This window comes from Artibeus jamaicensis, unplaced genomic scaffold (assembly GCF_021234435.1).
Source record: "Artibeus jamaicensis isolate MK-2021 breed Jamaican fruit bat unplaced genomic scaffold, CSHL_Jam_final contig_525, whole genome shotgun sequence".
Taxonomy (NCBI): Eukaryota; Metazoa; Chordata; class Mammalia; order Chiroptera; family Phyllostomidae; genus Artibeus; species Artibeus jamaicensis.
In genome coordinates, this window is record NW_026521874.1 from 151,634 (window position 1) to 178,502 (window position 26,869).

A 26,869-nucleotide genomic window follows, 5' to 3' on the forward strand; every position below is an offset into this window, starting at 1 on the left:
GGTCTTTTGGTGTCTGACCCATCCTGTTTTGGGCCCATGAATCACAGCCCACCTCTCCTTCCTGCGAGTGTGATTGTCTGACCCACGGACCAAAGCCGTACTCTGTCCTTCCGGACACAGCAAGTGCCCGGGTTTTGAGCATGTGGCTCAAGTGTAGTCACCAAGACTATATAAAATGGGTCCTGGAGAGCAGTGGCCTCCCTTTGGATTTGAAAACTGGAAAGTGGAGCTGCGCTTGGTCATTCTCCCTACTTGTACAGAGACCCTGTCTTCAGGATAAAGGCTTCTGAGACCTAAAATAAAGCAGAGACAGGCAGAAAAATGAGTGTGTAGAAAAAAGTCCCGATGATGTCCTTTGAAGTATGGTCTGTTTGTCCATTTTTCACGATTGTCCATTGACTAAAGAATGTACTTTACTAGCAGATGTTTTCTTATTTTTCTATAATGTTGGATATAGAACAAGATTTACTATCAGTTAAACAAATAGATTGATGTTTTAAACAAAATTGGTTGCATGTGAAATACAGTCTGAATAGCACCAAGGAAAAGACCTTGGCACATTCCCTGCACTGCTGAGGTTAGATTTTGACTCCACCTGCACCTTCCTTTCTTTGTGGCAGCAATTTCGATCGTCATTGGCGCCATTTGCCTTTCAGCAATGGGATTTTTTTTTTGCTTACATTTTAACAAATATATGTCCCCTAATTTCATTACCTGGTATTTCCACAAATAGAGGAATTGAGGAGATTTTCTTTTTAAAGATTTTATTTATTTTAGAGAGAGGGGAAGGGAGGGAGCAAGAGAGGGAGAGAAACGTCAGTGTGTGAGGGATATCAGTTGCCTTTCACAAGGCCCCCAACCTGGGACCTGGCCCCAGCCCAGGAATGTGCCCTGAGTGGGAAGTGAACCGATGACCTTTCAGTTCACAGGCTGGCACTCAATCCACTGAGCCACACCAGCCAGGGTTGGAATTGGGGAGGTTTTTCATAGGCTACAGAATAATAAATTTTTAGAGGAAAAAACTCTATTGTCACCTTTCCACCTAGTACCTTGCTTACTGGTAATAATGGCCAAGTTTATTGGCAAAACTCCTTTGTGTTTTATTTTGAGACTCCCTACTATGTGTACAGCCAAAGCTGTGGTCCTGACTCAGGACTTGGGAGAAACCTAACTGCTACTTTGATTGCACCTTTTGCCCATGTTGGGAAATTTCTTACCTGCACACACAAAATCCCCTCTAACTGCCCTTAACCTGTTCACATGATGTGAACATAAAAACTTCATCTTCTTTCACTGATTCATTTAGTCACTAGGTTTTAAATTCATTCAATAATTTCATTGTTACTGTTGTAGACGATCGGCGGGTAAATACACACTCTCGGAGTCCGGAACCGAATTGATAAAAATTTTAATGGCCAAAGATTTTCCTGTGCAGGGGCAAACTTCCCCAACTGTGACCGGAGTCACGTAACTACTCAGAGCTACAAAATGGAAGTCGCACCTGGCTTACAGACTACTGGGTATTTATATTTTCTAGCAAGCAAGCAAAGGCATAGAGAAGCAGAGGTGGCGGTTAGCTATTGGCTTATTTAAAAACGGCGAGGGTCCCTGATTGGTGGGTGCTGCTGCTGGCGGGCACTTTCTGGCGGCCCGGGTTAGTTACCTTATTTGGCTAGAATTTTAAACCCAATTGTTCCCGGATGTTTGTTCATTACCCTGTTCCAGGAACTGCAGATTTAGGGTTGGGTAATGCCCTAGCTGTAATTTTCCTAGCTGGGTATAACAGTTACAATCAGTAGAATGCCTTCCTTCACTCACAAATTGTTTATTTGCTTTTTTGTGGGGCTGAGAAATGAACTAGATAAGCAGGGCTGAAGCTTGTTAAGCTTCCAAGAGCAATGCCCAAAGCTACACTGCAGACCTGGCAGTTTGTAAAAGAAGGAATTTTTTTTTAAAATCACTGTTGGCTTACCACCAGGTTGCAGAAAAACTTATTGCCACCATAAGATTATCTCTGATACCACACAGTGACAGAAAAGAAACCTGCAAGAAAGTTACGGCCACTCATGTGGTCCCCCTACATCTTTAAATTGAAGATTCAGCTACATACACTGAATTATTGAATGATTTGTGAGCAGAAACTTAAGAGTACTATATATATGATATATGTCTACACACACGTGTTAGGATGGGTGGGGTAGGAGAAAATGGCGGCTCAACTACAACCCAGAAAAGGTGGCTGGCGTCAAACCAGGGAGCCGGAAGGGCAGGCTTTATCTGGATAGCAACCTGAGCCCTAGGAGAACCACCAATGATATATTGCCGCCTTGTTCAAAGGGGACCAATCCCCAGCTCCCACGAAGAGAGCCTATGAAAATAAAACCCCACCACATTCCCTGCTTGGGCCAGAGGCTGGGGAACCTCGAGAGGTTCGCCGGGTGCTCAAACCCCAATAAAGTTCTATACTGCCTGACTGTGTGGCTGACTGGCATTTCTTCCTTGGCGGAGCCAAGGAAGTGTACATACAATGGATTATTAGCTATGAAAAAGAATGAAATCTTTCCTTTGCAACAACATGGGTGGACCTAGAGGATGTTATACTAAGTGAAATAATTCAGAGAAAAACAAATACCATATGATTTCACTAATATGTGGAATCCAAACAAAACATACATGCACTTCATAGATACAAAGAACTGATTGTTGGTTGCCAGAGACGGGTTGAGGGGGATGGTTGAAATGGATGGAAGTAGTTAAAAGGTACACATTTCCAGTTACAAAGTAAGTCATGGGAATGTAATATATAGCAAAGTGAGTGTAAATAACAATAGTGTATTAACTGAAAGTTGGTAAGAGAATGTATCTTAAATGTTCCCATCATATGAAAAACAATTGTATAGAGACGAGTGTAACAAGACTTACTGTAGTGATCCTTGTGGAACATAAATCAATACTGAAACAATATGTTGTATACTCGAAAGTAATAAAATGTTTTATGTTGCTTACCCTTCAATTTTTTAAAAACAGCACTACATACAACAAAATGAGATTCGTGTAAACAGCCATATTTCAAGATTAATGATTAAATATAAACTGCTTAGTTATGGTAACTAACATATAAATAACTGAAACAACCTTGTATTTTATTTAATAAAGGTGGTGTTGTGTCATGGATGTATCTGTGAGCTCATAAATGAAGAGCTTTCCCCGAAAACCATTCATTACATTCAAGACAATTCACCATGGGAAGTAATTTTTTCCTTATTATAGAAATCACAAACGTATATACAGTATACAGGATAACACCATCAATGCACAAGCACCCACAAATTACAGATGTAACAATAGCCTCGTATTATTCTTTAAGTAAAAGCGCTTTAAAGAAAATTATAACAATAATGACATCTCATCTCTAGTACTATCTCTAAGAAAATATTTTCCGACGTAACCACGATATTGTGACCACGCCCAAGAAAATCAACAATATCTCATATTGTCCAATAACGCAACAGAAAACATTCCTCAAGAACTTACTATTTTAAAGGGGAAATCACTGTACCTGGGATACAAGCTGGGGATGTCGGGAGATATGTAAGCATTTAGTTATCTAGAATAGTTCCCGAGTGATACAACAAAAGGAAGGACTCCCTTGCAAAAGAACGAACGAAAATTTCTTCTCCGTTACACCATAAGACTAGGCAGTACTGACCTGAAATTACTGTAATAGAGTAGAAATGGAGAGTTTTAACACATGTCTTTTCTTCTGGGGAACGTGCCAGAACTGCTGAACCTTGTGTGCATATCTGCACTTTGTATGCACAACGTTTAAAAACTAGGGTGGGTTCCCAGTTGCCAAGTCAATCCATCCCTTTTGCCCCGACTTAACATGGCGCCGTAGGCGGCTATTTCCGAGATCTGCGGCGACGCTACCATCCCGGCCAGCATCAAAGATGGCGCTCGTAACCACTGCGCACGCTCGGCTAGCCCTTACACGCCCACTCCCCCAAGGTCGCTGCGGGGTCCACTCTAGCCTCGGTGCTCGGTGGGCGCCTCCGCCAGCCAATCGCAGGGCGTAAACCTCGTTGGCCCCGCCTAGCGGGTCTGAGAGACCCCCGCGACTCCAGTTGACAGCGGCAGCAGCGGCGCAGCCGGTTCCGGGTTCGGCGCTGGACAACTCGCGAGGGGCGGTGCGGCAGGGCCGTGAGGCCCGGGGCCGCATCCTGTGACGTTTCCGGGTTTCGGCAGCTGTGAAGCCGATGGAGCAGCCGCCTCAGGAGTCGCCTCAGGAGCCGTGGGGGCGGCTCCTCCGCTTTGGCGGTGAGGAGAGCGAGCCGCCTGTTTTCCTGCGGAAACGCGAGTGGACCATCGGGCGAAGGAGAGGTGCTGGTCGGGGTGGGGACAGAGGCCGGAGAGACCGGGTGGGGCCGGGATGGGGCCGGGATGGGGCCGGGAGTCGGTGACTCGGAGCCGGGGACTGGGTGGAGCCGGGGACGCAAGGTGGGGCGGGTGGAGGGCGGAGGCCGGGGACTGGGAGCCGGACTGGCCGGGCCAGCCGGGCCGCTGGTTGTGAGGAGCAGTTTTTCCTGGGAGAGAGGCCGTTTCACTCCCTGGGGCGCCTCCAGGGAGATTTGGATGCAGAAGGAGCGCTCATTTGTCCCGGGTGCAGTTTCCTCGGCTTCGTTACTGCACGGAGCACCTCCTTGGACCGTCCTGCGGCGACAGGAGGCGGGGAGGGAAGGCAACTGAGAACTCCCAGCCAAGTGGGCATTTGGATGACGCGCTCCTGAGCGGGGGTTGCGGGGGGCGAAAGAAATCGTCACGGGGCGATTAGAAAATAGCCCCAGATACCCTGGCTGCTGTGGCTCGGTGGATCGAGCGCGGGCCTGCGAACCAAGTGGTCGCCGGTTCGATCCCCAGCCTGGACACATGCCTGGGCTGCAGGCCAGGTCCCCAGTAGGGGGCGCGTGAAAGGCAACCACACGCTGATGTTCCTCTCCCTCTCTCCCTCCCTTCCCCTCTCTCTAAAAATAAATAAATTAAATCTTTAAGAAGAAAAAAGAAAATAGCTCGAGATGAATAAAGTGAAAAATATACTAATATACTCCTGTTACTGAGTAGTGTTCCCTTGTTTAGATGTACCAGCATTTGTTTATTAATTTGCCAGTTGATGGACACTGTATTGTTTCCCACATGAGTTTATTAAAAATAAAACTTTGTAAACCTCAATAATGGGGGTGGGCTGGGATGGGAGTAAAAGACAGAAAACTGTACTTGAACAACAATTAAAATTTTAAGAAACCTCCATAGCCCTGGCTGGTGTAGCTCAGTGGATTGCGTGCGGGCCTGCGAACCATACCATCGCGGTTCGATTCCCAGTCAGGGCACATGTCTGGGTCACAGGCCAGTTCCCAGCAGGGGACTCACGAGAGGCAACCATACATTGATGTTTCTCTCCTTCCTTTCCCCTCTAAACATAAATAAATAAAACCTTAAAAAAAAACCTCGATAACTATAACATGCACACCTATTATATGCAGATTAGTGATTAGATATTAAAAACCTCCTGAAAGCCTTTATTCTTTAGGTTTAAGGAGAGAGCAGAGGATTGGAGGATTTTTCTCTTTGCATTTAATGAGGATATAAGGATGTGTTTAGCTATAGCTGCATCTCCCTTCTGTTTTTAATTCTCTTAATCATGTGCGTGTGCCTGTGCTAATTTCCTCAGTCATATTCTGTGACTGTCACTGCTTCAGTTTTCTATGGTTTATGAAACCTTAGGGTACACAGAAAAGAAATTGACTAAGACAAGATACTGAAGCCCTGGCTGGTGTACCTCAGTAGATTGAATGCTGGCCTGTGAACCAAAGGGTTGCCAGTTCAGTTCCCAGTCACGACACATGCCTGGGCTGCAGGCCTGGTCCCCAGTAGGGGGTGCTCAGGAGGAAACGACATATTGATGTTTCTCTCCCTCTCTTCCTTCTCTCTCTAAAAATAAATACATAAAATATATTTTAAAAAAGATACTGAAGAATCACATAATTGAACCCCTTAGTATATTTTAAGTTCAATAATATTTATCATTAGGTGCATACATGTGCATGTTGTATAATTGTTGCCTAGAAGCTGTTGCTGTGTATTTGGAGGTGTTGGTGAGGTATCCTGTCCCCTTAATGGAGTATGAGGAAGGCTCAGGACATAGTCCCTGTCCATTTACTTTGGATTAACACTTAAATTCTTTAATAAATGTTCTTTGTACCTTGCTTGATTAGGTGTTGTCTCCTTAAGTGTGTACACCGTGGGCCCTGATTTCCAGTAACATGCGAATATGCTCTGGTTACGCAAAGGGCTGTTTGTGCACGGTAAGCACAGTCACATTCAGATGTCCCCCTCTGTGTTTTAGGTTGTGACCTTTCATTTCCTGGCAATAAACTGATCTCTGGAGATCACTGTAAAATTATTGTGGATGAAAAATCCGGTCAGGTGTCACTAGAAGATACCAGGTAAGCTCTTTCTGAACAACTTTTCTGTTTCATTTTGTAGCTTTGGGAACCTGACTTGAAGCCAGTGACTGTGGAGAAGAAATAAGGGTTGGTTTTCTGTAACCTGGCAGTTGGCCAGGCCATCAGGGTATCAGGAAGTATACTTCCTACTCCCAGCACAGATACTCAGTGACACATGGGTGTCTGTGACCTTTCTTGAAAGTTAAAGATTAAATTGAGATTAATTCAGATTTAATTCAGATTAAAGCAACAATATCTTAGAAATAAGACTTAAAAGAAAGTGATAAATTTTTGCTTCTTTTAAATCTACTTAAGTTAGACAACTTTTTCCCCAAGTAAAAAAAAAACTTTTGTTTTAAAATTTTTTATTAGTTTTTTACAATGTAAGTAGTATGTAATAGAGAAGAGCTTTGGCCCTGGCAGGGTAGCCCAGTTGGTTAAAGCATTGTCCTAATGCACCAAGGTTGCAAGGTGGATCACCTATTAGCATACAAACAAGAAGCAACCAATGAATACATGAATAAGTGGGAAAACAAACAAATGTTTCTCTCTTTGTCTTTCTCTCTAAAACCAATAAATTAAAAAAAATTTTTAAATATTTATTTATTTTTAGAGAGAGGGGAAGGAGAGGAGAGAGGGAGAGAAACATGAATGTACAGTTGCCTCTTACACGCATACCCCTCACTGGGGACCTGACCTGCAACCCAGACATGCGCTCTGGACGGGCAGTCGAACGAGCGACCCTTTGGTGCACAGGCCGGCACTCAGTCCAGTGAGCCACACTAGCCAGTATGGCTGATTTTTTAAAAATTTTTTAAAGAGAAAAGCTTGCCAAAGTCCCACTTACCCATGAAAAGTACATGTATATTTATTTTACATTAATGACATTTTACTATGTTTACTGTTATATCTGCTTTTTTCACTTATAATGTCTCTGGAGTGCTTGACATGGTAGTACATCTAAATCCATCTCACTTTTTTTTCCATTACTGTTATATAATAACCAGTGGGAATTTATTATTTTGACTTTTCTTGTACATGACACTGGTGATTTTCCAAAACTTTGCATTCCTCTCCGATTATTTGCTTGGGATAAATTTATAGAATAGAATGCTGTGTCAGGACATGCCTATTTTAACTGGCACAAGTGGCAGATGGCCTTCAGAAGTGTGCTGAGTGTCTTTCCCACCAGATGAGGTTTTTATTCTTTTTCTTTATTTTTTTACACTTAATTTTTTTAATTGATTATGCCATTACAGTTGTTCTATTCCCCCCCTTCATTCCCCTCCACCCTACCCCCCCATTCCCTACTATTACCCCCCCTTTAGTTTATGACCATGTGTCACAAGTTCTTTAGATTCTATATTTCCCATACTATTCTTGCCCTCCCCCTGTCTATTTTCTCCCCACCGTCTATGCTACTTATTCTCTGTACCTTCTCCCCCCTTCTCCTCCTCCCACTCCCCTGTTGCTAACCCTCCTTGAGATCTTCATTTCTATGTTTCCACTCCTGATCTAGCTGTCCTTTTAGTTTGCTTTTGTTTAGGTGTGGTTGTTAATAACTGTGAGTTTGCTGTCCTTTCACTGTTCATGTTTTTTTAACTTCTTTTTCTTAGATAAGTCCCTTTAACATTTCATATAAGAAGGGCTTGGTGATGATGAACTCCTGGAATTTGATCTCATCTGAGAAGCACTTTATCTGCCCTTCCATTCTAAATGAAAGTTTTGCTGGATAGAGTAATCTTGGTTGTAGGTCTTTGGATTTCATGACTTGGAATACCTCTTCCCAGCCCCTTCTTGCCTGTAAGGTCTCTTTTGAGAAATCCGCTGACAGTCTGATGGGAACTCCTTTGTAGGTGACTGTCCCCTTAGCTCTTGCTGCTTCTAGGATTCTCTCCTTCATTTTAATCTTGGCTAATGTAATTATGATGTGCCTTGGTGTATTTCTTCTTGGGTCCAACTTCTTTGGGACTCTCTGAGCTTCCTGGATTTCCTGGAAGTCTATTTCCTTTGCCAAATTGGGGAAATTCTCCTTTATTATTTGTTCAAATAAGTTTCCCACTGGTGGCTGTGCCTTTCCCCCTTCTGGTACCCCTATAATACGGATGTTGGAGCGTTTAAAGATGTCCTGGAGGTTCCTAAGACTCTCCTCATTTTTTTTTTTGAATTCTTGGTTCTTCACTCTTTTCTGTTTGGCCATTATTTTCTTCCTTCCCGTCCACTCCCTTGATTTGAGTCCCAGTTTCCTTTTCATAGCTATTGGTTTCCTGTGCAATTCCATTCATTTCAATTAGTTTCGCTTTCATATGTTTCTCTAATTTGTGGCTATAATCAACCAGATCTGTGAGCATCCTCGTCATCAGTGTTTTAAACTGTGCGTCTGAGAGTTTTGCTATTTCTTCATCACTTAGATTTATACGTTCTGGGGCTTTGAGATCTTCTTGAGCCATTTTTGGTCTGTTGGCGCCCTTTAAGTATGAGGAGCGGAGCCTTGGACTCCCAGGTCGCTGGGTTGTGACGCTGTATGTGGGGGCGTGGTCAGAGCGGGGAAATGGCGACCCCCTCTGCTGTTTCGGGCCTCTGGGTGAGGAGCAGAGGCTTAGGTGGTTCACCAGGACCAGGCCACTCAGGTCGCTGGGTTATGACGCTGTATGTGGAGGTGGGGTCAGAGCGGGGAAATGGCGGCGCCCTCTGCTGCTCCACGCTGCTGGCGCCTGCTGGTTCCCGTCTAACCGCCCACTCCCTCACTTGTCTATCTGCGCACGAATGCGCGACCCCAGTCAAATCTTGGCCCTGCTCCCTCGCTGTTTCCCCGTGGTCGCTCGCTGGGACGCTCACTAGGTCCACCCGTTGCAACCCTGCACCTGGGTTCCGTGCGCCTGAGTCCATCTGACCGAGTTTTCCTGTGCAACCCTGCTCCGCCAGCTGCCGGTTTCGCCCCTCTTACCGGTCAGGCTGAAGAATTTGTTGTTATCAGACTTCTGAAAAGTTCAATTTTCTGTGTTCTGGCTGTGTTTTCTGTTGCTAATATTTAGTTGACTCTAAACTTGGTTGTGTGAGAAAGCAAGGCGTCTCCACCTATGCCTCCACCTTGGCGGAAGTCCCCATTTTTCTTTATTTTTTAAAAATAGTTTATTTATTTATTTTTAGATAGAGGGGAAGGGAAGGAGAAAGAGTGAGAGAGAAATGTCTTAAGTGTGGTTGCCTCTCATGTGTCCCCCACTGGGGACCTGGCCTGCAACCCAGGCATGTGCCCTGACTGAGAATTGAACCAATGACCCTTTGCTACAACAAGCCTGTGCTCAATCCACTGAGCCACACCAGCCAGGGCTTATTTTAAGATTTTGTGTATTTATTTTTAGAGAGAGGAGAAGGAAGGGGGAAAGAGGGAGAGAAACATTGGTGCAAGAGATGTCAAGTCGTTGCCTGTTGCACACCCACAACCAGTGGGTTGGGGGAACCAGGCCCACAACACATGCACGTGCCCTGACTGGGAATCGAATTGATGAGCTTTCAGTTCACAGGCTGGCACTCAATCCACTAAGCCACACCAGCCAGGGCAGGTTTTTATTTTTGTAAAGGCCAGGCACTGTGGGGACAGTAGACTGGTTTTATTCGGAAGCACTGGCACTCCTTTTTTAAATATATTTTATTGATTATGCCATTACAATTGTCCCATTTCACCCCCTTCATTCCCCTCTACCCTGCACACCCCTCCCCCACCATTCCCCCCACTTTAGTTTATGTCCCTGTGTCACAAGTTCTTTAGATTCTATATTTCCCATACTATTCTTGCCCTCCCTCTATCTATTTTCTACTACCATCTATGCTACTTATTCTCTGTACCTTCTCCCCCCTTCTCCTCCTCCCACTCCCCTGTTGCTAACCCTCCTTGAGATCTTCATTTCTATGTTTCCACTCCTGATCTAGCTGTCCTCTTAGTTTGCTTTTGTTTTAGGTGTGGTTGTTAATAACTGTGAGTTTGCTGTCCTTTCACTGTTCATGTTTTTTTAACTTCTTTTTCTTAGGTAAGTCCCTTTAACATTTCATAGAATAAGGGCTTGGTGATGATGAATTCCTGGAATTTGATCTCATCTGAGACACACTTTATCTGTCCTTCCATTCTAAATGAAAGCTTTGCTGGATAAATCAATCTTGGATGTAGGTCTTTGGATTTCATGACTTGGAATACCTCTTTCCAGCCCCTTCTTGCCTGTGAGGTCTCTTTTGAGAAATCAGCTGACAGTCTGATGGGGACTCCTTTGTAGGTGACTGTCCCCTTAGCTCTTGCTGCTTCTAGGATTGTCTCCTTCATTTTAATCTTGTCTAATGTAATTATGATGTGCCTTGGTGTGTTTCCTCTTGGGTCCAACTTCTTTGGGACTCTCTGAGCTTCCTGGATTTCCTGGAAGTCTATTTCCTTTGCCAGATTGGGGAAATTCTCCTTTATTATTTGTTCAAATAAGTTTCCCACTTGTTGCTCTTCCTCCTCCCCTTCTGGTACCCCTATAATTCAGATGTTGGAGTGTTTAAAGATGTCCTGGAGGTTCCTAAGCCTCTCCTCATTTTTTTGAATTCTTATTTTTTTCATTCTTTTCTGTTTGGCCATTATTTGCTTTCTTCTGGCCCACTCCATTGATTTGAGTCCCAGTTTCCATCGCTGTTGGTTTCCTGTGCATTTCCCTTCATTTCATTTAGTTTAGCCTTCATGTGTTCCTCCAATTTTGACTAAAATCAACTAGTTCTGTGAGCATCCTGATCACCAGTGTTTTGAAGTGTGCATCTGATAGGTTGTCTGTCTCTTGGTCACTTAGGAGTATTGGGTCTGGGGCTTTGAACTGTTCTTCTTGAGCCATAATGTTTTGGTCTGTTCGCACCCATTAAGTATGAGGAGCGGAGCCTTAAGTATTTACCAGGGCGGGGCCACCCAGGTGTCTGGGTTGTGAGCTGTATGTGGGGGCGGGGTCAGAGAGGGGCAATGGCGTTTGTTCAGCTCTCTCTCAGATTTTGGTCCCCTCTGCTGCTTCCTGGAAGCCAACCTGGCCCCCCTGGTGCCAGCTCCCAGGTGTGTGGGCCTGTGCACCCTCCAGGACCCTGTGGGTCTCTCCAACAAACTCTCCGTGAGCCTGGGATCTTCTCCTGGCACCTTGACCCCAGAGTTTTTCCTATTTGTGTTTAGGCCTTAATTCCCATTGCTGGGGTCCTAGCCTGTGCGGTCTATCTCACTGCTCACTCCTTTGCCTGGTTTATCTGCGGGCAAATGTGTGACCGCAGTCAGCCAGCCACCTTGTGCCCTCACTGGGTCCAGTCCCCCCGTTGTCAGCCCATGCCTGGGATCTGCCAACTGCTGCCTGCGCTCCTGGGTCGTTCACGCTGCTTTTTACCTCCTGATCCTGCTCCGCCAGCTGCTGACTCCACCCCTCTTACCGGCCTGGATGAATGGTTTGTTATTGTCGGACTTCTGTACAGTTCAATCTTCTGTGTTTTAGTTGCATTTTTGTTACTAAAACTTTGTTGTCTTTAAACTTGGTTGTGAGAGGAGGCACAGTGTTTCCACCTACGCCTCCATCTTGGCCGGGAGAGGAAGCACTGGCACCCTTGTGCCCCCTGTCTCAGGCTGCAGGTGTGGTTCTGTGTTTCATCGCAGTAACCATGTTGCTTTCACAGGCAGTCTTCTGCATCTGGTCCTGGCTCTCCTGTGTGGGCTGTGTGACAGTATTAGCTTCCTGTGGCTGCTGTAACAAATTACTTCAAACTTAGTGGCTCAGAACAACATAAATTCATGATCTTATAGTTCTTAAGGTCCAAGTTCAACTCAGGTCTCACTGGACCGAAAACAGGGTATGGGCTTCAGAGGAGAGTCCCCACCTGCCTTTTCCAGCCCCTAGAGGCCACTGCCTTCCTCAGTGAGAGGCTGGAGGGAAAAAGGTGTTCCAGGCGGAAGGAACCACAGGTGCTCTGCGTAGTCAGAGTGAGTGGGGGTGTAGGTCTGGGCAGTAGACCCAATGGCCATGCTGTATCTTGAGAGCAGCAGGATGTCATGGGGGGCGGGGGCACGGGTAAAGCAGTAGCATGAAGTCAGTGTTCTGTTCAGGAAGAGCGTGAGGATGGATCATGAAGAAAAGCCCAACAGCACAGGCCCCAGCAGTATGTGGCTGTGCCACTAACATCCCAGCTCTCCTGGGATGCAGCCATAGCCCTGCTGTGACATACTGGCAGAGCTGAGTAGTCGGGGTGGAGACTGCATGACCGTGCAGCCTGCACTATCAGCTTGGGCCTGTGGTGCATCCTGATCTTGTGTTAGAGCTGCAATTGAGAGTCCCTCCTCAGTGAAGGGCTTCCTGTCCCCTCTGACTCAGGTCCCTGTCTGTCCTCGCCACCAATGCCTCTCCCATCCAGCAGGGTGTCCCTGATTGACTGGAGCAACCTCCCAGCTGGGTGGGCCCCAGCTGATCTCCCATTTTCAGAAGGAGTTATGTCTCATTTGAAGAATGAATTGGCCCAGGTTGTGGGTTCTGGAGGAAGGGGCAGACCTGCGGACAGAGCTAAGTGCAGAGGCAAGAGAAAAGCTGGGAACCAGAGCCCAGAGCTGCTGGCTCAGGTCCAAGGGTTCACCTGCAGAATGTGCTGGGAGAACAGAGACCTTGGAACACTTGACTAGACTGGCTGGTTGCTGGTCAAACCTCCAGTTAAGGGGGCGCTATGTCTCTTCCTCATTAAATGTTTACATCATTTCTCTGAGTGTTTTATCATTTTCCATGTGCTAATTTTTTATTGACATCATTAACATAGTATTTTATTAGCTTCAGGTATACATCATAGTGATTCGTGTTTCAGTGTATTATGAAATCCCCACAATAAGTCCAGTTACCATCTGTCACTGTACAAAGCTGTCACAGTATGACTGGCTATATTCCCTATGCTGTATATGACATCCCATGACTCATTCATTTTATAACTGGAAGCTTGTACCTCTTAATCTCCATCCCCTAGTTCAACCTGTCCCTCAGCCTCTCCCCACTCTAGTAACTGTCTGTTTTGTGTTTTATATTCTACATATAAGTGAAATCATATGGTATTTGTCTTTCTCTGTCTAATTTACTTCACTAAGCACAATACCATGTAGGTCTATTCATGTTGTCACAAATGACAATATTTTGTTCTTTTTTATGGCTTAGTCATATTCCCTGTTCAGATGCACCACTGTTTCTTTATCGAACCATTTATCATTGGGCACTTAGGTTGCTTCCACATCTTGGCTTTTGCTGCAGTTAACATAGGGGTGCATGTATCAAAGTGGTAACATTGAACCGCTTTTCTAGTAGTTGTAGAAACATTTTTAATGCCAAATGATTTTAAAATTGCATTTTTCTTTTCTCTGCAGCACCAATGGAACAGTAATTAACAAGCTGAAGGTTGTTAAGAAGCAGACTTGTCCTTTACAAACGGGGGATGTTATCTACTTTGTATACAGGAAGAACGAGCCAGAACACAGTAAGAGGAGGCTCAATGGGGTGGACACATGCGTGCTGTGCAGTGGGACGCTTCCTGGAAAGAGTCTCTCTATTGTTTATATAGATTGTTAGTGTGAGTTGTGTCTGTTTAAGAATGGGGCCCAGACCTTCAAAAATACCCCCGTGGATGTGAGCCCTGGCTCTCCAAACGGCAGCCCTGGGGAAGTGAAGGGGGATGGATTGGCCACATAGTAGGATAAATCTGCATTGTGGGTAGTAAGACCTGGAATGGGGACTAGAGGCCATGGCTGGTCCTGCTCTGGAGACTTGACAAGAGACAGCAGCTTAGACTGGGTTCCATTACGCTCTTCTAGCTCTGAGTTTCTGTCTGTGGAAGAAGAACGATATTGGATCAGGAAAGTCAGGAAGCTTTCCTCAAGGGCCACGGAGAGTCTCGTGTCTGTACCTTCTGTGGAAGGACAGGAAGGTGCAGGCTCTTTACCTGGTTGGTGCCTTGCCTCCCTTTCGTCTGCCTCCTGACACAAAACTTCCTGACCCCAGACACGTTTTCCTGAGGCTTGTGTTAAAGTTGGTTAACATGTTTTGAATCATTTGTCTTAAAATCCCTGAAACTGGTGAATATTGTTAGTGGCTGATAGATCAAATAGTCAACAAGGACACAGGGACTGGAGGGAAGAGAAGAGGAAAAAAATGGCTCTGGCTCAGTGCGTGGGCCGACACCACTCTGACTGGGCTCACTCCTTTTAGACGTGGCGTACCTCTACGAGTCTTTAAGTGAGGAGCACGGTGTGGCACAGGACTCCTTCGGTAAGTGAGATCTCAGCGTCAGCAGTGACGAGGAACCCTCTCCGTCAGCTGGTACGGAAAGCAGCTGCACGCTGAGCCCTGACTGCTCCTTCTGCTGCTTTTGTGCTTACAGAGGCCAATAAAGAAAACATGTTCCACGTGACCAAAGATACCTCAGGTGCAGGGCAAGGGGATGAGCCCCAGGTCCTGCTGCCATCGCCCACCACTCAGGTGTGCTTTGAGGAACCACAGCCATCAACGTCAACGTCTGACCTCTTCCCCCGGGTCGCTACCTCTTCCATGGAGCCCCCTGCAGGGCGAGCACTGCCCTCCAGCTCCGGTGAGTTGGTGTCTCAGGTGGAGTTGCATTGCTTTCTGTTCACTAATCTTGACCTGTGTTGTCATGAGAAAGATCAGCCTCTAAGGAGTTCAGAGGTGGCATCAGGCTCTCAGTAGTTAAGATTTCTGTGCAGTAAATATTCTTGTTTCAGACCCAGGAGAAGTGCTGAAGGTCAGAGACTATGGTGCCGTGGTATTTTTTACAATTTTACTGGGATATAATTCACATACCATAAAATCACCTGGCAACTACTAATCTGCTTTCTGTCTCTGAATTTGCCTCTTTGGACATTCCATATAAATGGAGTCCTATATTACATGGCCTTTGTGTCTGACCTCTTTTACTGAACATCACATTTTTAATACTCATCTAGAGTAGCATATGTTTTTTAAACCAATTTTATGTATTTTGGTCCTTACAACATGAATTCTTTGCCTTTGTTGTTATTAGAAAAAATTCTTGCTCTCTAGATACAGTATCATTATGATGTTGAAATACATACACCTTTATTTTCTAAATTGGATCACACTATATGTATTAATATTTTTATCTTACTTTCATAACTATTCTATGATTTTCTTTCAGATTATCTTTAGAATTACCTTTTCGAGTTAAAAAAGTCTTTTTGAGATTTTGTTTTGAGAATTAGCATTTTTACTGTACTTAAAAAAAATGCTATTTTTCTCTGCTTATTAAGGTCTCTGATATTCGTCAGTAAAGTTCTACATCCTTCTCTGCCTGGTTTTGGGATAATTATTTGTCTCTTGAATGCTCGTTCTCTTATTCTTACATTATAGACCAGCCTGCAGACTATTTATGGCCAGAGACCCTTTTAAATCTCAGTGAGGGTGTTTGGATGTGAGAAACAGAAAACCCGGCTTCTGGAACAAAGCCCAGAGGCACACAGCCGACCACAGGCTCATCAGCTCTAGACCTTACCGCATACTGTCTGTCTGCCTGCCACATTTTGCCTCTTTGTCCTTTTGCTTTTTATCTTCTGGTTGCAAGATGACTGCCACAGCTCCAGCTATCACAGCCACATTCAAAGTCAGGAACCAGCAGGGCCGCCACATCACTAATAATCAGAGAAATGCAAACCAAAACCACAATGACATATCACCTCACACTTGGTAGGATGGCCATCATCAAAAAGACAAGAGATCACAAGTTCTGGTGCAGATGTGGGAAAAGGGAGCCCTGGTGCCCTTCTGGCGGGGCCACACACTGCTGCAGGCACTGTGGGGACAGTGTTTAGGCTCCCCAGGACACCGGGAATAGATCTGCCGTAGGACCCAGCAGTCCCACTTCCGAGTATATACTGAAAGTGAAATAGCTGAGAGATGCCTCTGCACTCATGGTGCTGTGCACTGCAGCATTACTGACGACAGCTGAGGTACAGAAACAGCCTAAATCAGGGGTGTCAAACACATTTTCATTGGGGGCCACATTAGCCTCACAGTTGCCTTCAAAGGGCTGAATATTGGGGAGAAGGGGCAGGGGGGCTGGGATGGGAGAAATAGACAAAAAACTGTACTTGAAAAATAACTAAATAAAAATTTTTTTTAAATTAAAAAAAAAAAGGGCTGAATATAATTTCAGCTCCTTAAGGGTTAAGGAGTAGTTAAATTCATACAGTCATAAAATAATTTCAGCCCTTTGAAGGCAACTGCGAGGCTGATGTGGCCCCTGGTGAAAATGCATTTGACACCCCTGGCCTAAATGCACAGTGATGAATGAAGTGGCATGTGTGTGTGTATGGACTAATGGGATATTAATCTGCCATAAAAGGGTGGTGCATTCCTGCGTTAATTGTAATTTAAAAATACATAAACTTAAACACCAAAACTGTTCCTATATGCAAACTGTTCACATGAAAACCTAGCTCCAATTCTGTAAATGTGGGGAAATTTTCCTATCTGTATACCTAAGTGTATACATGCTAAGAAGATAACCACAGTTAATACTTCCAGGGCGCCTCCTAAATGTGAAGTAGGGTGCCCAGCACTTTGGTTAGTGCTACTTAATCCTCACCTCCTGGGCATTATTCTAACCTTCTTCCTGGAGCAAGTAGAATGCCCTCAGGACCCAGCTCAGGAAGCTGCTACTCTTCTTCCCTTAGGTTGGAAGACAGTTTGTTCACAAAACACTTACAGGTTTTTTCTTTCAGCTACAGTAGGCCAATTTTTAAAGAAACAAATAGAAACGCCATTTGAATGTTACAGACTAGATATGCACTATACAATAACACAATCAAGGTCTTTATTAAGGTAAACGTTATTTGAAAGCTTTGTTACCTCTCTGTCAAATTCATTTTGATTGATGCCTCTGCTTCTTGCTCATGAAGACCAGTCCTTTCACCCTGGCCAGGCAGTTCAGTTGGTTAGAGTGATGTACAATAGGCCAAGACTGTAGGGTCAGTTCCCGGTCAGGGCACATACAAGAAGCAACCAAAGAGTGCATCAGTAAGTCAGTATTTCTCTCTGTCTCTCTCTCTCTTTCTTTCTCTCCCTCTTCTTTTTCTCTAAAATCGATCAATTAATTTTTTTAAATACCAGAACTTTTGCTAGGAGTTATTTCTCCTTGTTTCCCTTTGTCACTCTTGGAAAGTGTTCACACTCTCCATCCCCACCTGTCTGGTCTTCCTGTTGCAGTGAGGCCCTCTGCACTCTCTTCCTAAGGTCTCTACGTGAACTTGGGTGTCAGCAGTGTGTGTTACATGATGGATAGCGTGTGGATTGGCCACGGTTAGACTAAATGTCCAAGGCCGATCCCCATTGCAGACATGTGTGTCTCTCCCTGTGAATGTGCTGCGTGCCCCCAGCATCACTGAGCACAGCCATGGGCACAGTGCATTTCACAAGTAACTTGAGTGGGTAGGTGTTTCCTGGAAGCAGATGTCATTCTTTCATTTCGCAGGCTGATGCTCCGTCCACTGAGCCACACCAGCCAGGGCTGCGCATGTCATTCTTACACATGGCGTCTTAAACTACCCACATATGGTTTGGATCGTTGGTGCTTCACCCCCATGCTCTCTCCTTCCAGGCGGGTGGGTCAGAACCTCTCTTATTTGTCTCACAGCCACCGGAGATGCCGGCATCTCCCCGAAAGGATGTGGTCCACCTGTGACAAGCGAAGACACCTCCAGCATCCCTTCAGCTGTCCCCAGCAGAGAGGGAGCATCCTTTCTTCCATCAGAACCGCAGAATCCGGAAGGTCTGGAGCCCGTTAAGAAGAGAATGAGAGAAGGTCAGAATCTCGTGGTTCTCTGTGCCCTTGACCCTCTGGCAGGGCTGCAACCTGCCCCCATGGGGCCTCATCTTCCACAGAAGCTCAAGGATGCATCTCAGGCTGAGCCATGTCTTACCTCAGCATTTTCTGAATGGAATTCAGGGGTCTTCTTTTCTATTTACTGTGAGCAGATAGATGGTCTTGATTTAGAAACAGTGCATTCAGAGTTGTATTTCTGTCCTGATACAACCAATTCTTGGGGATATGTCATCTCTAAGCTAGTCTAAACCTTCACATCAAAGGTTTAGAGAAAAAACTGTGCTTCAAAAGACAGGAGTTAAGAAGCCTGTAAAAGATTTCTTGGCATGTGCAGTAGGACAATAGCTCTGCCTCAGGCCTGAGAGCAGAACAGGAAAGCTCCAGGGCAGGGGGCCTTGGATGGAAGGAAGAGCCGATTGGCTGATATAATTAACCAGCTTGGGGGGGGGATCAGCAACAGGTATGTAAAAATAAGCAAGTATAAAAATAAAGCCATTTTTAATCTCAGTAAAGATGAAAAATTAATGGAGGAAAACTTAATGATAGTTCACTGTTTATCTCGGTAGTAAATACTTAAGCAATTAACCTACATATAAGGTACTGAGCCAATAGTCGTGTTACAGTAAATTGAAAAGGAGGCCCAGGGGACAGAATCTTCCTGTACTGTAGCAGATATCAGGGGATGGCTTCTGAAATTGACCTAAATGTAGCATCATAGTTCAGACTCACCAAGTCCCCAAGAGGAGAAGCTGCTAAAACGCATGAAAGCAGTGTCTTCGGAGGAAGGAGACTAAAGGTGAAGGGGGGGCCAGGCAGAGGGTACAGCTTCTGCTTTCTTTTAGAAACGTTCAGACTTTTTAACCACGTACAAGTGCTTCTTTAATTAAAAATAAAACTCTATGATTAGCAACTCCTGAGAATTACAGAAAAAAATTCCACCAGCAGGAGAAAAGGAAAAAGTTTTAAAGCTCCTTGTAATGGCCCTGGCCAGGTAGCTCAGTTGGTTTGGACGTCAGCCCAATAGACCAAGATTGTGGGTTCAATTCCCCAGTCTAGGGCACATACAGGAATCAACCAATGAATGCATCAATAAGTAGAACAACAGATGGAAGTTTCCCTCTCTCTCTCCTCCATTTCCTCTGGTAATGTCTGAGAGTCTAACTTTCCAGCAGTCATATGAGTCATGTTTTTGTTTGTTTAAGCGAAAATGATGTTAGACACAACTACTATTTGACAGCTGGACCTTATCTTTGTCTCTCAAACATCTTTTATGTCATTAACTATTTTTCTAAAATGACTTCAGTGGACTAGAAGATGAGACTTACTATGGACCTTGTTAAAAATGCCCTTAAGGACTTCCGCCAAGATGGAGGTATAGGTGGAGACACCGTGCTTTCTCACACAACCAAGTTTAGAGACAACAAAATATTAGCAACAGAAAACACAGCCAGAACACAGAAAATTGAACTTCTCAGAAGTCTGATAACAACGAATTCTTCAGCCTGACCGGTAAGATGGACGAAACCAGCAGCTGGCGGAGCAGGGTTGCACAGGAAAACTCTTTCTGACGGACTCAGGCGCACGGATCCCAGGCGCAGGGTTGCAACGGGTGGACCCAATGAGCGACCTAGTAGTGAGTGCAACCCAGTGAGCAACCGGTGGATCCGACAAGGGTGAAGGGCAGTGGGTTGACTATGCTGGTGCATTCCTACGCAGATAGACCAGTGAGGGACTGGGCAGTGAGGCAGGACCCAGCGGGTCCCAGCAATGGGAGGCAGCAGAGACAGCCGCCATTTCCCTGCTCTGACCCCGCCCCCACATACAGCCTCACAACCCAGTGACCCCGCCCTGGAGGCCCTGCCCTGCCCCTAAGGCTCCACTCCTCATACTAAATGCGCTCGAACAGACCAAAAATGACTCAAGAAGATCTCAAAGCCCCAGAGCCCATAAATCTAAGTGACGAAGAAATAGCAAAATTTTCAGATGCACAGTTCCAAACACTGGTGATCAGGATGCTCACAGAACTGGTTGATTTTAGTCAAAAATTAGAGAAACATATGAAGGCTAAACTAATTGAAATGAAGGGAAATGAAGGAAACCAATAGTGATGGAAAGGAAACTGGGACTCAAATCAAAGGAGTGGACCAGAAGGAGGATAAAAATGACCAACCAGAAAAGAATGAAGAAACAAGAATTCAAAAAAATGAGGAGAGACTTAGGAACCTCCAGGACATCTTTAAACGCTCCAACATTCGAATTATAGGGGTACCAGAAGGGAAAGAGGAACAGCCGCGAGTGGAAAACTTATTTGAACAAATAATAAAGGAGAATTTCCCCAGTCTGGCAAAGGCAATAGACTTCCAGGAAATCCAGGAAGCTCAGAGAGTCCCAAAGAAGTTGGACCCAAGAAGAAACACACCAAGGCACATCATCATTACATTAGCCAAGATTAACATGAAGGAGAGAATCCTAGAAGCAGCAAGAGCTAAGGGGACAGTCACCTACAAAGGAGTTCCCATCAGACTGTCAGTGGATTTCTCAAAAGAGACCTTACAGGCAAGAAGGGGCTGGAAAGAGGTATTCCAAGTCATGAAATCCAAAGACCTACAACCAAGATTGATCTATCCAGCAAAACTTTCATTTAGAATGGAAGGACAGATAAAGTGCTTCTCAGATAAGATCAAATTCAAGGAGTTCATCATCACCAAGCCCTTATTATATGAAATGTTAAAGGGACTTACTTAAGAAAAAGAAGATAAAAAAGATGAACAGTGAAAGGACAGCAAACTCACAGTAACAACCACACCTAAAACAAAAGCAAACTAAGAGGACAGCTAGATCAGGAGCAGAACCATAGAAATGAAGATCACATGGAAGGTTAGCAACAGGGGAGTAGGAGGAGGAGAAGAGGGGAGAAGGTACAGAAAATAAGTAGCATAGACAGTAGATAGAAAATAGATAGGGGGAGGGTAAGAGTAGTAGGGGAAATACAGAATCTAAAGAATTTGAGACACGTGTTCATGAATTAAAGGGGGAAATGGTGGGGGAGGGGTATGCAGGGTAGAGGGAAATGGAGGGGGGAATAGAACAAATGTAATGGCATAATCAATAAAAAAGTTTAAAAATATTAAAAAAATAAAACCTTTCATAAAACAAAAAGAGCAAGCGTCTGTTTCCTCCTTGGATATGATTGCCACAACCTGTCTCTTTCTTTTGCAGATGGGGAACCCAACCTGAACCTGCATTTGTTGGTAAAAGACCAGGGTAGGGACACCCACAGCGCCCCCGAGGGGGTCAGGGCTGCGGCTGCGAAGCCTGACAGGATGGAGGAGCAGCTCACGTGCTGCATCTGCCAGGACCTGCTGCACGACTGTGTGAGGTGAGCCTGCGTGGGTGGCTGGGGGCCGTAGGTGCAGTCAGCCTCTGGGTCACATTTGGGGTTGAGTCCACTGATGTTAACCATTTTTTTTTAATGGGCAATAAGCCAGAAACCTGGCTCCCATGACCGAGGCTGCAGAAGAAGCTGTGAGACTGGTATGGTGGTGGCCTTGGTTGACATAGTCATGTCTAACCTAAATGCTGGTCCACCTAAGCTGAAGACCAGCTGAACTGCATCTAGTTCAGGAAACTCAGTAGATAACATAGAAGGAAGGTCCCAGGAGTGGCTGTGGGAGAACACTTACGCCTTGCTTTTCTGTGGGGAGAGTTAGAGCCTGTCCATGTCTCAGCTTAAATGCAGGCCTCTTGTGCTTGGCATCTGTGTTCCTTGTATTCCTGAAGTATAGTGTGCTCTCTGAACCTTCTGGGACACAGAATCGCCACATGGCCTCTAGTTTCTTTTACTTGACAAGGACCGAGTGAACATAGCTTAGGTCGAATGCTGTGTTTTCACGTGGGGACTATGTCTCAGGTGGGATGTGGGAGTCAGGCAGCATTCCTGGTCGTTTGCTCAGGATGCAGGTGTTTCCAGCTGTGGGCACCACACAGAAGTGTAGGCTCCGGGCCCTGCTGAGGTGATAGTTTGCTCGATTTTGTTTTGTTGCCAACCCTCAGCTGGGGCAAGGCCACGCCCTCCTCTGGGGAAAGAGGCAGTGTGACCCGGAATCCCAGCTTCTAACGCTCCAGGCAGGCCATGCCCTGGGGACTGGGGCTGCTGTGGCTTGGTGGGCAGAAGTGCCCCCTGCACGTGCTCTGCGGGGTCACCTGAAGGCCCGTCCTCGCACCGCAGCCTGCAGCCCTGCATGCACACCTTCTGCGCGGCCTGCTACTCGGGCTGGATGGAGCGCTCCTCACTGTGCCCCACGTGCCGCTGTCTGGTCGAGCGGATTTGCAAAAACCACATCCTCAACAACCTGGTGGAGGCGTACCTTCTCCAGCACCCAGGCAAGTGGAGGCCCTGCCCAGCTCCTACAGCCACGCGCACGTCCCCGGGGTCCCGCCTGCCAGCAGAGCTGTGTCCTTTGAATTGCAGACAAGAGGCGGAGCGAGGAAGATGTGCAGAGCATGGCCGCCAGGAACAAGATCACTCAGGACATGCTGCAGCCCAAAGTCAGGAGGTCTTTCTCAGATGAGGAGGACAGTTTGGAGGACCTGCTGGACCTGTCAGATGAGGACAGCGAATCCTCGGATGTTAGGTGAGCATGTACCTGGCAGGCAGTGGGGCAGGCTCTGCACGGAGCAGTCAGCTCTCTGGTGTTCTGGACTCACTTGTGACATGTGACTTCAGGTAGCGATGTCCCCTGTCTAGAGTGTGGTGAGGAGGGGCGGGCACTGAGAACAGTCCCTGGCTCCCAGACTCTGAGCAGCATTAGCTACTCTGCCTCCTCCAGTACCTCGGTGTTTTGTTTTTCAAGTATACATGGAGCATTCTGATGTTTTGTTAGAATATACATGGAGCATTTGAAGTTTTGGTGCTTATCTGTATTTGGGTCCTTTTTATTCAGATGTAACTGATGTGCAGCACTATGTGAGTTTCAGATGTCCAGTGTGATTGGACAGGCGAGATGATCACCGCAGTAACTGGTACCCTTTCCAGTGCTGACCTCTCATCACACCCCTGGACTCTGGCTGCTATAGGCATGATTGAACGTGTTCCTTGTCCTGCATAGGCACATGTACTCTGTAGCTTATCTAGTAACCATGAAGTCCTGCAGCATAAGTGACAGTGTCTGTCATTTGTCAGGATGCTAATGCAGAGAGGCCAGGATGCCCTGGCTGAGAGTGTGCAGTCTGGGGAGACAGCACTGTATCTGCTGTAGAATGCCGAGGCTCCTGACTCACAAGTCCGGGGTCTGAATTTTGACCCAAGGCCATGATATTTAAAAAGACAACAAAACCCCCAAGTTTATCTTTATTTCTTTTCACAAAACTTTACAAATATCTGTCAAGCAAAAAGAAAACTATAACTCACCTCAGGGTGAACACATTGTTCATCCATCTGGCCACTCAGACGTGTGTTGTGCACAGTTCTTTTCTAACAAAGTAGGATGCACTGTGGTAGAAGTAAATAATTTTATGAAGGTGGGATTATACTGTGTGTGAGATTTTGTAGTTTCCCGATGGTTTGAACTCAGAAACCGTGCTGCAGTGAGTTCCTACATTTATAGTTTCTTACACTGCCCAGTCATTTATTTCCCCCATGAGGAGCAGGTGGGAGGGGACCAGCCAAAGGGAGGAGCCCTCGAGGTGTCCTCAGATGCCTGCTGGCAATGGCACTACCTGTGGATGGTTTTTATTTTTTCCCGTTGGGTCTCACTTGTTCTTCCCTCACTGGTTCCCACCATTGCTGCGGGCTCAGGAAGGTGTCTTCTGACTGAACAGAAGGGAGTCCCTGTCTGTCTTTCTGTGGGTTTGTGCCGTCTGCAGCCCGAAATTTCAGCTGACCTGCGTCAGGCTGGGTACGGCCGGGCTCCTACTGGCTACTTAGGAAGCTCCCTGAGGGCAACAGTGTCCAACCGCAATGCATTTTGTTCTGATTTTAATGTGTGCAGACATTCCCTGGGTGGCCAGGGTGATAGTCCTGGGGGCACCTCTGGATGCAGCTGCAGCTCACCCAGCATTGAGCCTTTGACAGCACGTCCTGCTCCTTGTAGAGACTGAGTTGCTGTGCCTCTGGAGGTGTCCCACAAAGCAAGGACACCTCAGCACGCCAGCACCCCAGGAGCAGCTGAGGGTCAAGGGCTGTGGAAACTGTACAATAAAGGGAGCCGAGAGGTGGCCGAGAGCAGAGCCCAGAACACTCGCTGGGTGACAGCAGGTGCTAGGGGGCTGAGGTGTCAAGTGAAGTGGAGACAAGGTCCAGAGGTGGAGAAGACACTGCCAGGATCGGGGATCTGGCCCTTGTCTTGTCACCACCACCTCCATCTATGAGAGCAGCTGCCACCCCAGCCCTCTGAGCTCAGGTTTGTGTGTGTGTCTTTGCAGCCAGCCATACATCGTGTGCAGACAGTGCCCCGAGTACCGGAGGCAGGTGGGGCAGCTCTTTCACTACTCAGGACCTGGCAGCGAGCTGCGGGCACTGCAGGCATCCGGGGACACACCATCAACATCTGCCAGTGTCATACAAGGTGAGATGGCTGTGCCTTCTGGGCTGTGGCCCTACTGTGACCATTCGGGATGTGGCTCCTCTCTGCTATTCCATCCCCTGCCTCTAGTGGTCCCACTGCCTCACAGCTTACTGCTTCTCACACCTGTTCTGGGCTAAGAAACTGGGTAATTATCATACTCACTGCTCCTGGACACTCCTGGGAAATGAGTCCTGATTCTCACCCTCAGCCCCGCAGCCACTGTCTTTGGGGCAGCTGGTGTTCCTAGTAGTAACTGTTGAAGCCAAACAACCACACATGGACCCCTCCAGTGAGAAACTTTCCTCTTTCTGGCAACGGCCTGTGCTATTTCTGGAGCCGCCCTGAGCACTGTGTGCCTGTTTCCACTGGCCAAGTCCTGAAGTGCCATCAGGAAAGGGAGAGTGGACACATGGAATCTGTGGTTTGTGGCCCCACAAGGGCCTCGCCTCTTAGCCACTGTCGGCCTAAACCCATCATGACCCAGGATGAGGTCACTAACCCAGGATGTTACCTAGAGCCACATTCTTCACCGCCTGTTACAGCGCTGTGGCGTGGCTCTCGGTTACTTCCTGCAGGCCACGTGCACAGGGACGGGCAGTGCAGTGCTTGGTATGCCGCTGACCCTGCCACTCACCAGGCGGTCTGTCGTTTGCAGATGGCAGACGCAAGTCCGCATTGGGGTGGGGCCTGGAGCTAGTGTGCGTGCTCAGAGCCTCCAGTGGATGCAGAGTGTCTGGCTGGGCCACATGCACCAGCGCCTGGTGTGGGTCAGCCAGTGTTGCCTGCCAGGCCTGTTGCTATATTGTTTTATGGTGTGTGCTCTGTGACCTGTCCTTCCTTTATAGGAAATGGCAGAAAACCTTTGTGATTTTTGACATCCTGATACGACCACTGAACCAAAAGATAACCTTGGTTGTTTTCATTTTATTTAAACTCTTTCACTTCCGTGGTATACTGTTAATTGTCTATTGAGGGGAAGGGGGTCTGAATTCTCCTGGGTGTTTGTGGAGGTCTGTCTGTATGTCTTTGTATATAGTTTATAGCCACCCCCTAGGTTTTTTTCATCTCCTTCTGCCTGTGTCCCAACACACACTGGCCCTTTGTCCTGTCTGTCTGCAGCCCAGGACTATGTGTGCACCCTGCAAGGGAGCCATGCCATATGCACCTGCTGCTTCCAGCCCATGCCTGACCGGAGGGCGGAGCGTGAGCAGGACCCCCGCATCGCACCCCAGCAGTGTGAGTAAGAGCGTACGTGCTGTCTGCCCGAACAACCTCCCACCGCGAAGCCTCGCCTGTGTGTCCTTCAGGCTTGGGTTTCAACATGGGGTTGACGCTCGTGTGTGGTGGGAAGTAAGGATGCAGTTCTGTTTTTCCGTCACGCAGTTTGTGGTCCCTGAGTGGACACACGAGTCACCAGCTTTTCCCACCAATTGGTGAGGCTTTCCCTGCTGTATATCGAGTGTCCGTATTTGGTGGTTCTCCTTCTGGAGTCTGCATCTCATGCCTGTCCCCATGTTGGGGCCACAGTCATTCTTTCATGTGTCACTTTTAAGTCTGGTAGATAAATATGATGCTTTACTTTAGAGTTTGTGGATTGCTGTTAAAATAAAGCTTGTTGCTTATTTGATGGCCCTTTGGCCTGATGTTCCACAGAAGTATCCTGACTGGCAGTTGTGCTGTGTCCACAGGTACCGTCTGCCTGCAGCCTTTCTGCCACCTGTACTGGGGCTGCGCCCGCACCGGTTGCCTCGGCTGCCTGGCCCCCTTCTGTGGTAATGCTGCTCTTCAGCCGGTCACTTCTGCCTCTGCATATTGGTGCATTTCAGGGTGGAATCGGGTGGTATGGCCTATCGTTTGCCCAAGAATGGGGAGGCCGCTATAGGTCCACACAAATTAACTGCCTTTTCCTGATGTACTGCGTGGTTGGCCATTTAA

The 26,869-nt window shown here is 46.6% G+C and overlaps 1 protein-coding gene across 3 annotated transcripts in view; it reads left to right on the forward strand.

Moving 5' to 3' along the window:
• The first annotated feature begins 4,256 nt into the window (after positions 1 to 4,256).
• The window catches only part of CHFR (checkpoint with forkhead and ring finger domains), a 28,859-nt gene continuing 6,246 nt past the window's right edge, over positions 4,257 to 26,869 (forward strand). For all 3 annotated transcript variants that reach the window (XM_037160880.2, XM_037160881.2, XM_037160882.2), the window contains exons 1-12: positions 4,257 to 4,380; positions 6,401 to 6,500; positions 13,885 to 13,994; positions 14,723 to 14,782; positions 14,895 to 15,101; positions 18,180 to 18,347; positions 21,588 to 21,747; positions 22,597 to 22,751; positions 22,840 to 23,002; positions 24,792 to 24,934; positions 26,054 to 26,170; positions 26,623 to 26,706. In XM_037160880.2, the coding sequence (XP_037016775.2) occupies positions 4,257 to 4,380; positions 6,401 to 6,500; positions 13,885 to 13,994; positions 14,723 to 14,782; positions 14,895 to 15,101; positions 18,180 to 18,347; positions 21,588 to 21,747; positions 22,597 to 22,751; positions 22,840 to 23,002; positions 24,792 to 24,934; positions 26,054 to 26,170; positions 26,623 to 26,706 (1,591 nt within the window). The remainder of the gene's footprint in view (positions 4,381 to 6,400; positions 6,501 to 13,884; positions 13,995 to 14,722; positions 14,783 to 14,894; positions 15,102 to 18,179; positions 18,348 to 21,587; positions 21,748 to 22,596; positions 22,752 to 22,839; positions 23,003 to 24,791; positions 24,935 to 26,053; positions 26,171 to 26,622; positions 26,707 to 26,869) is intronic.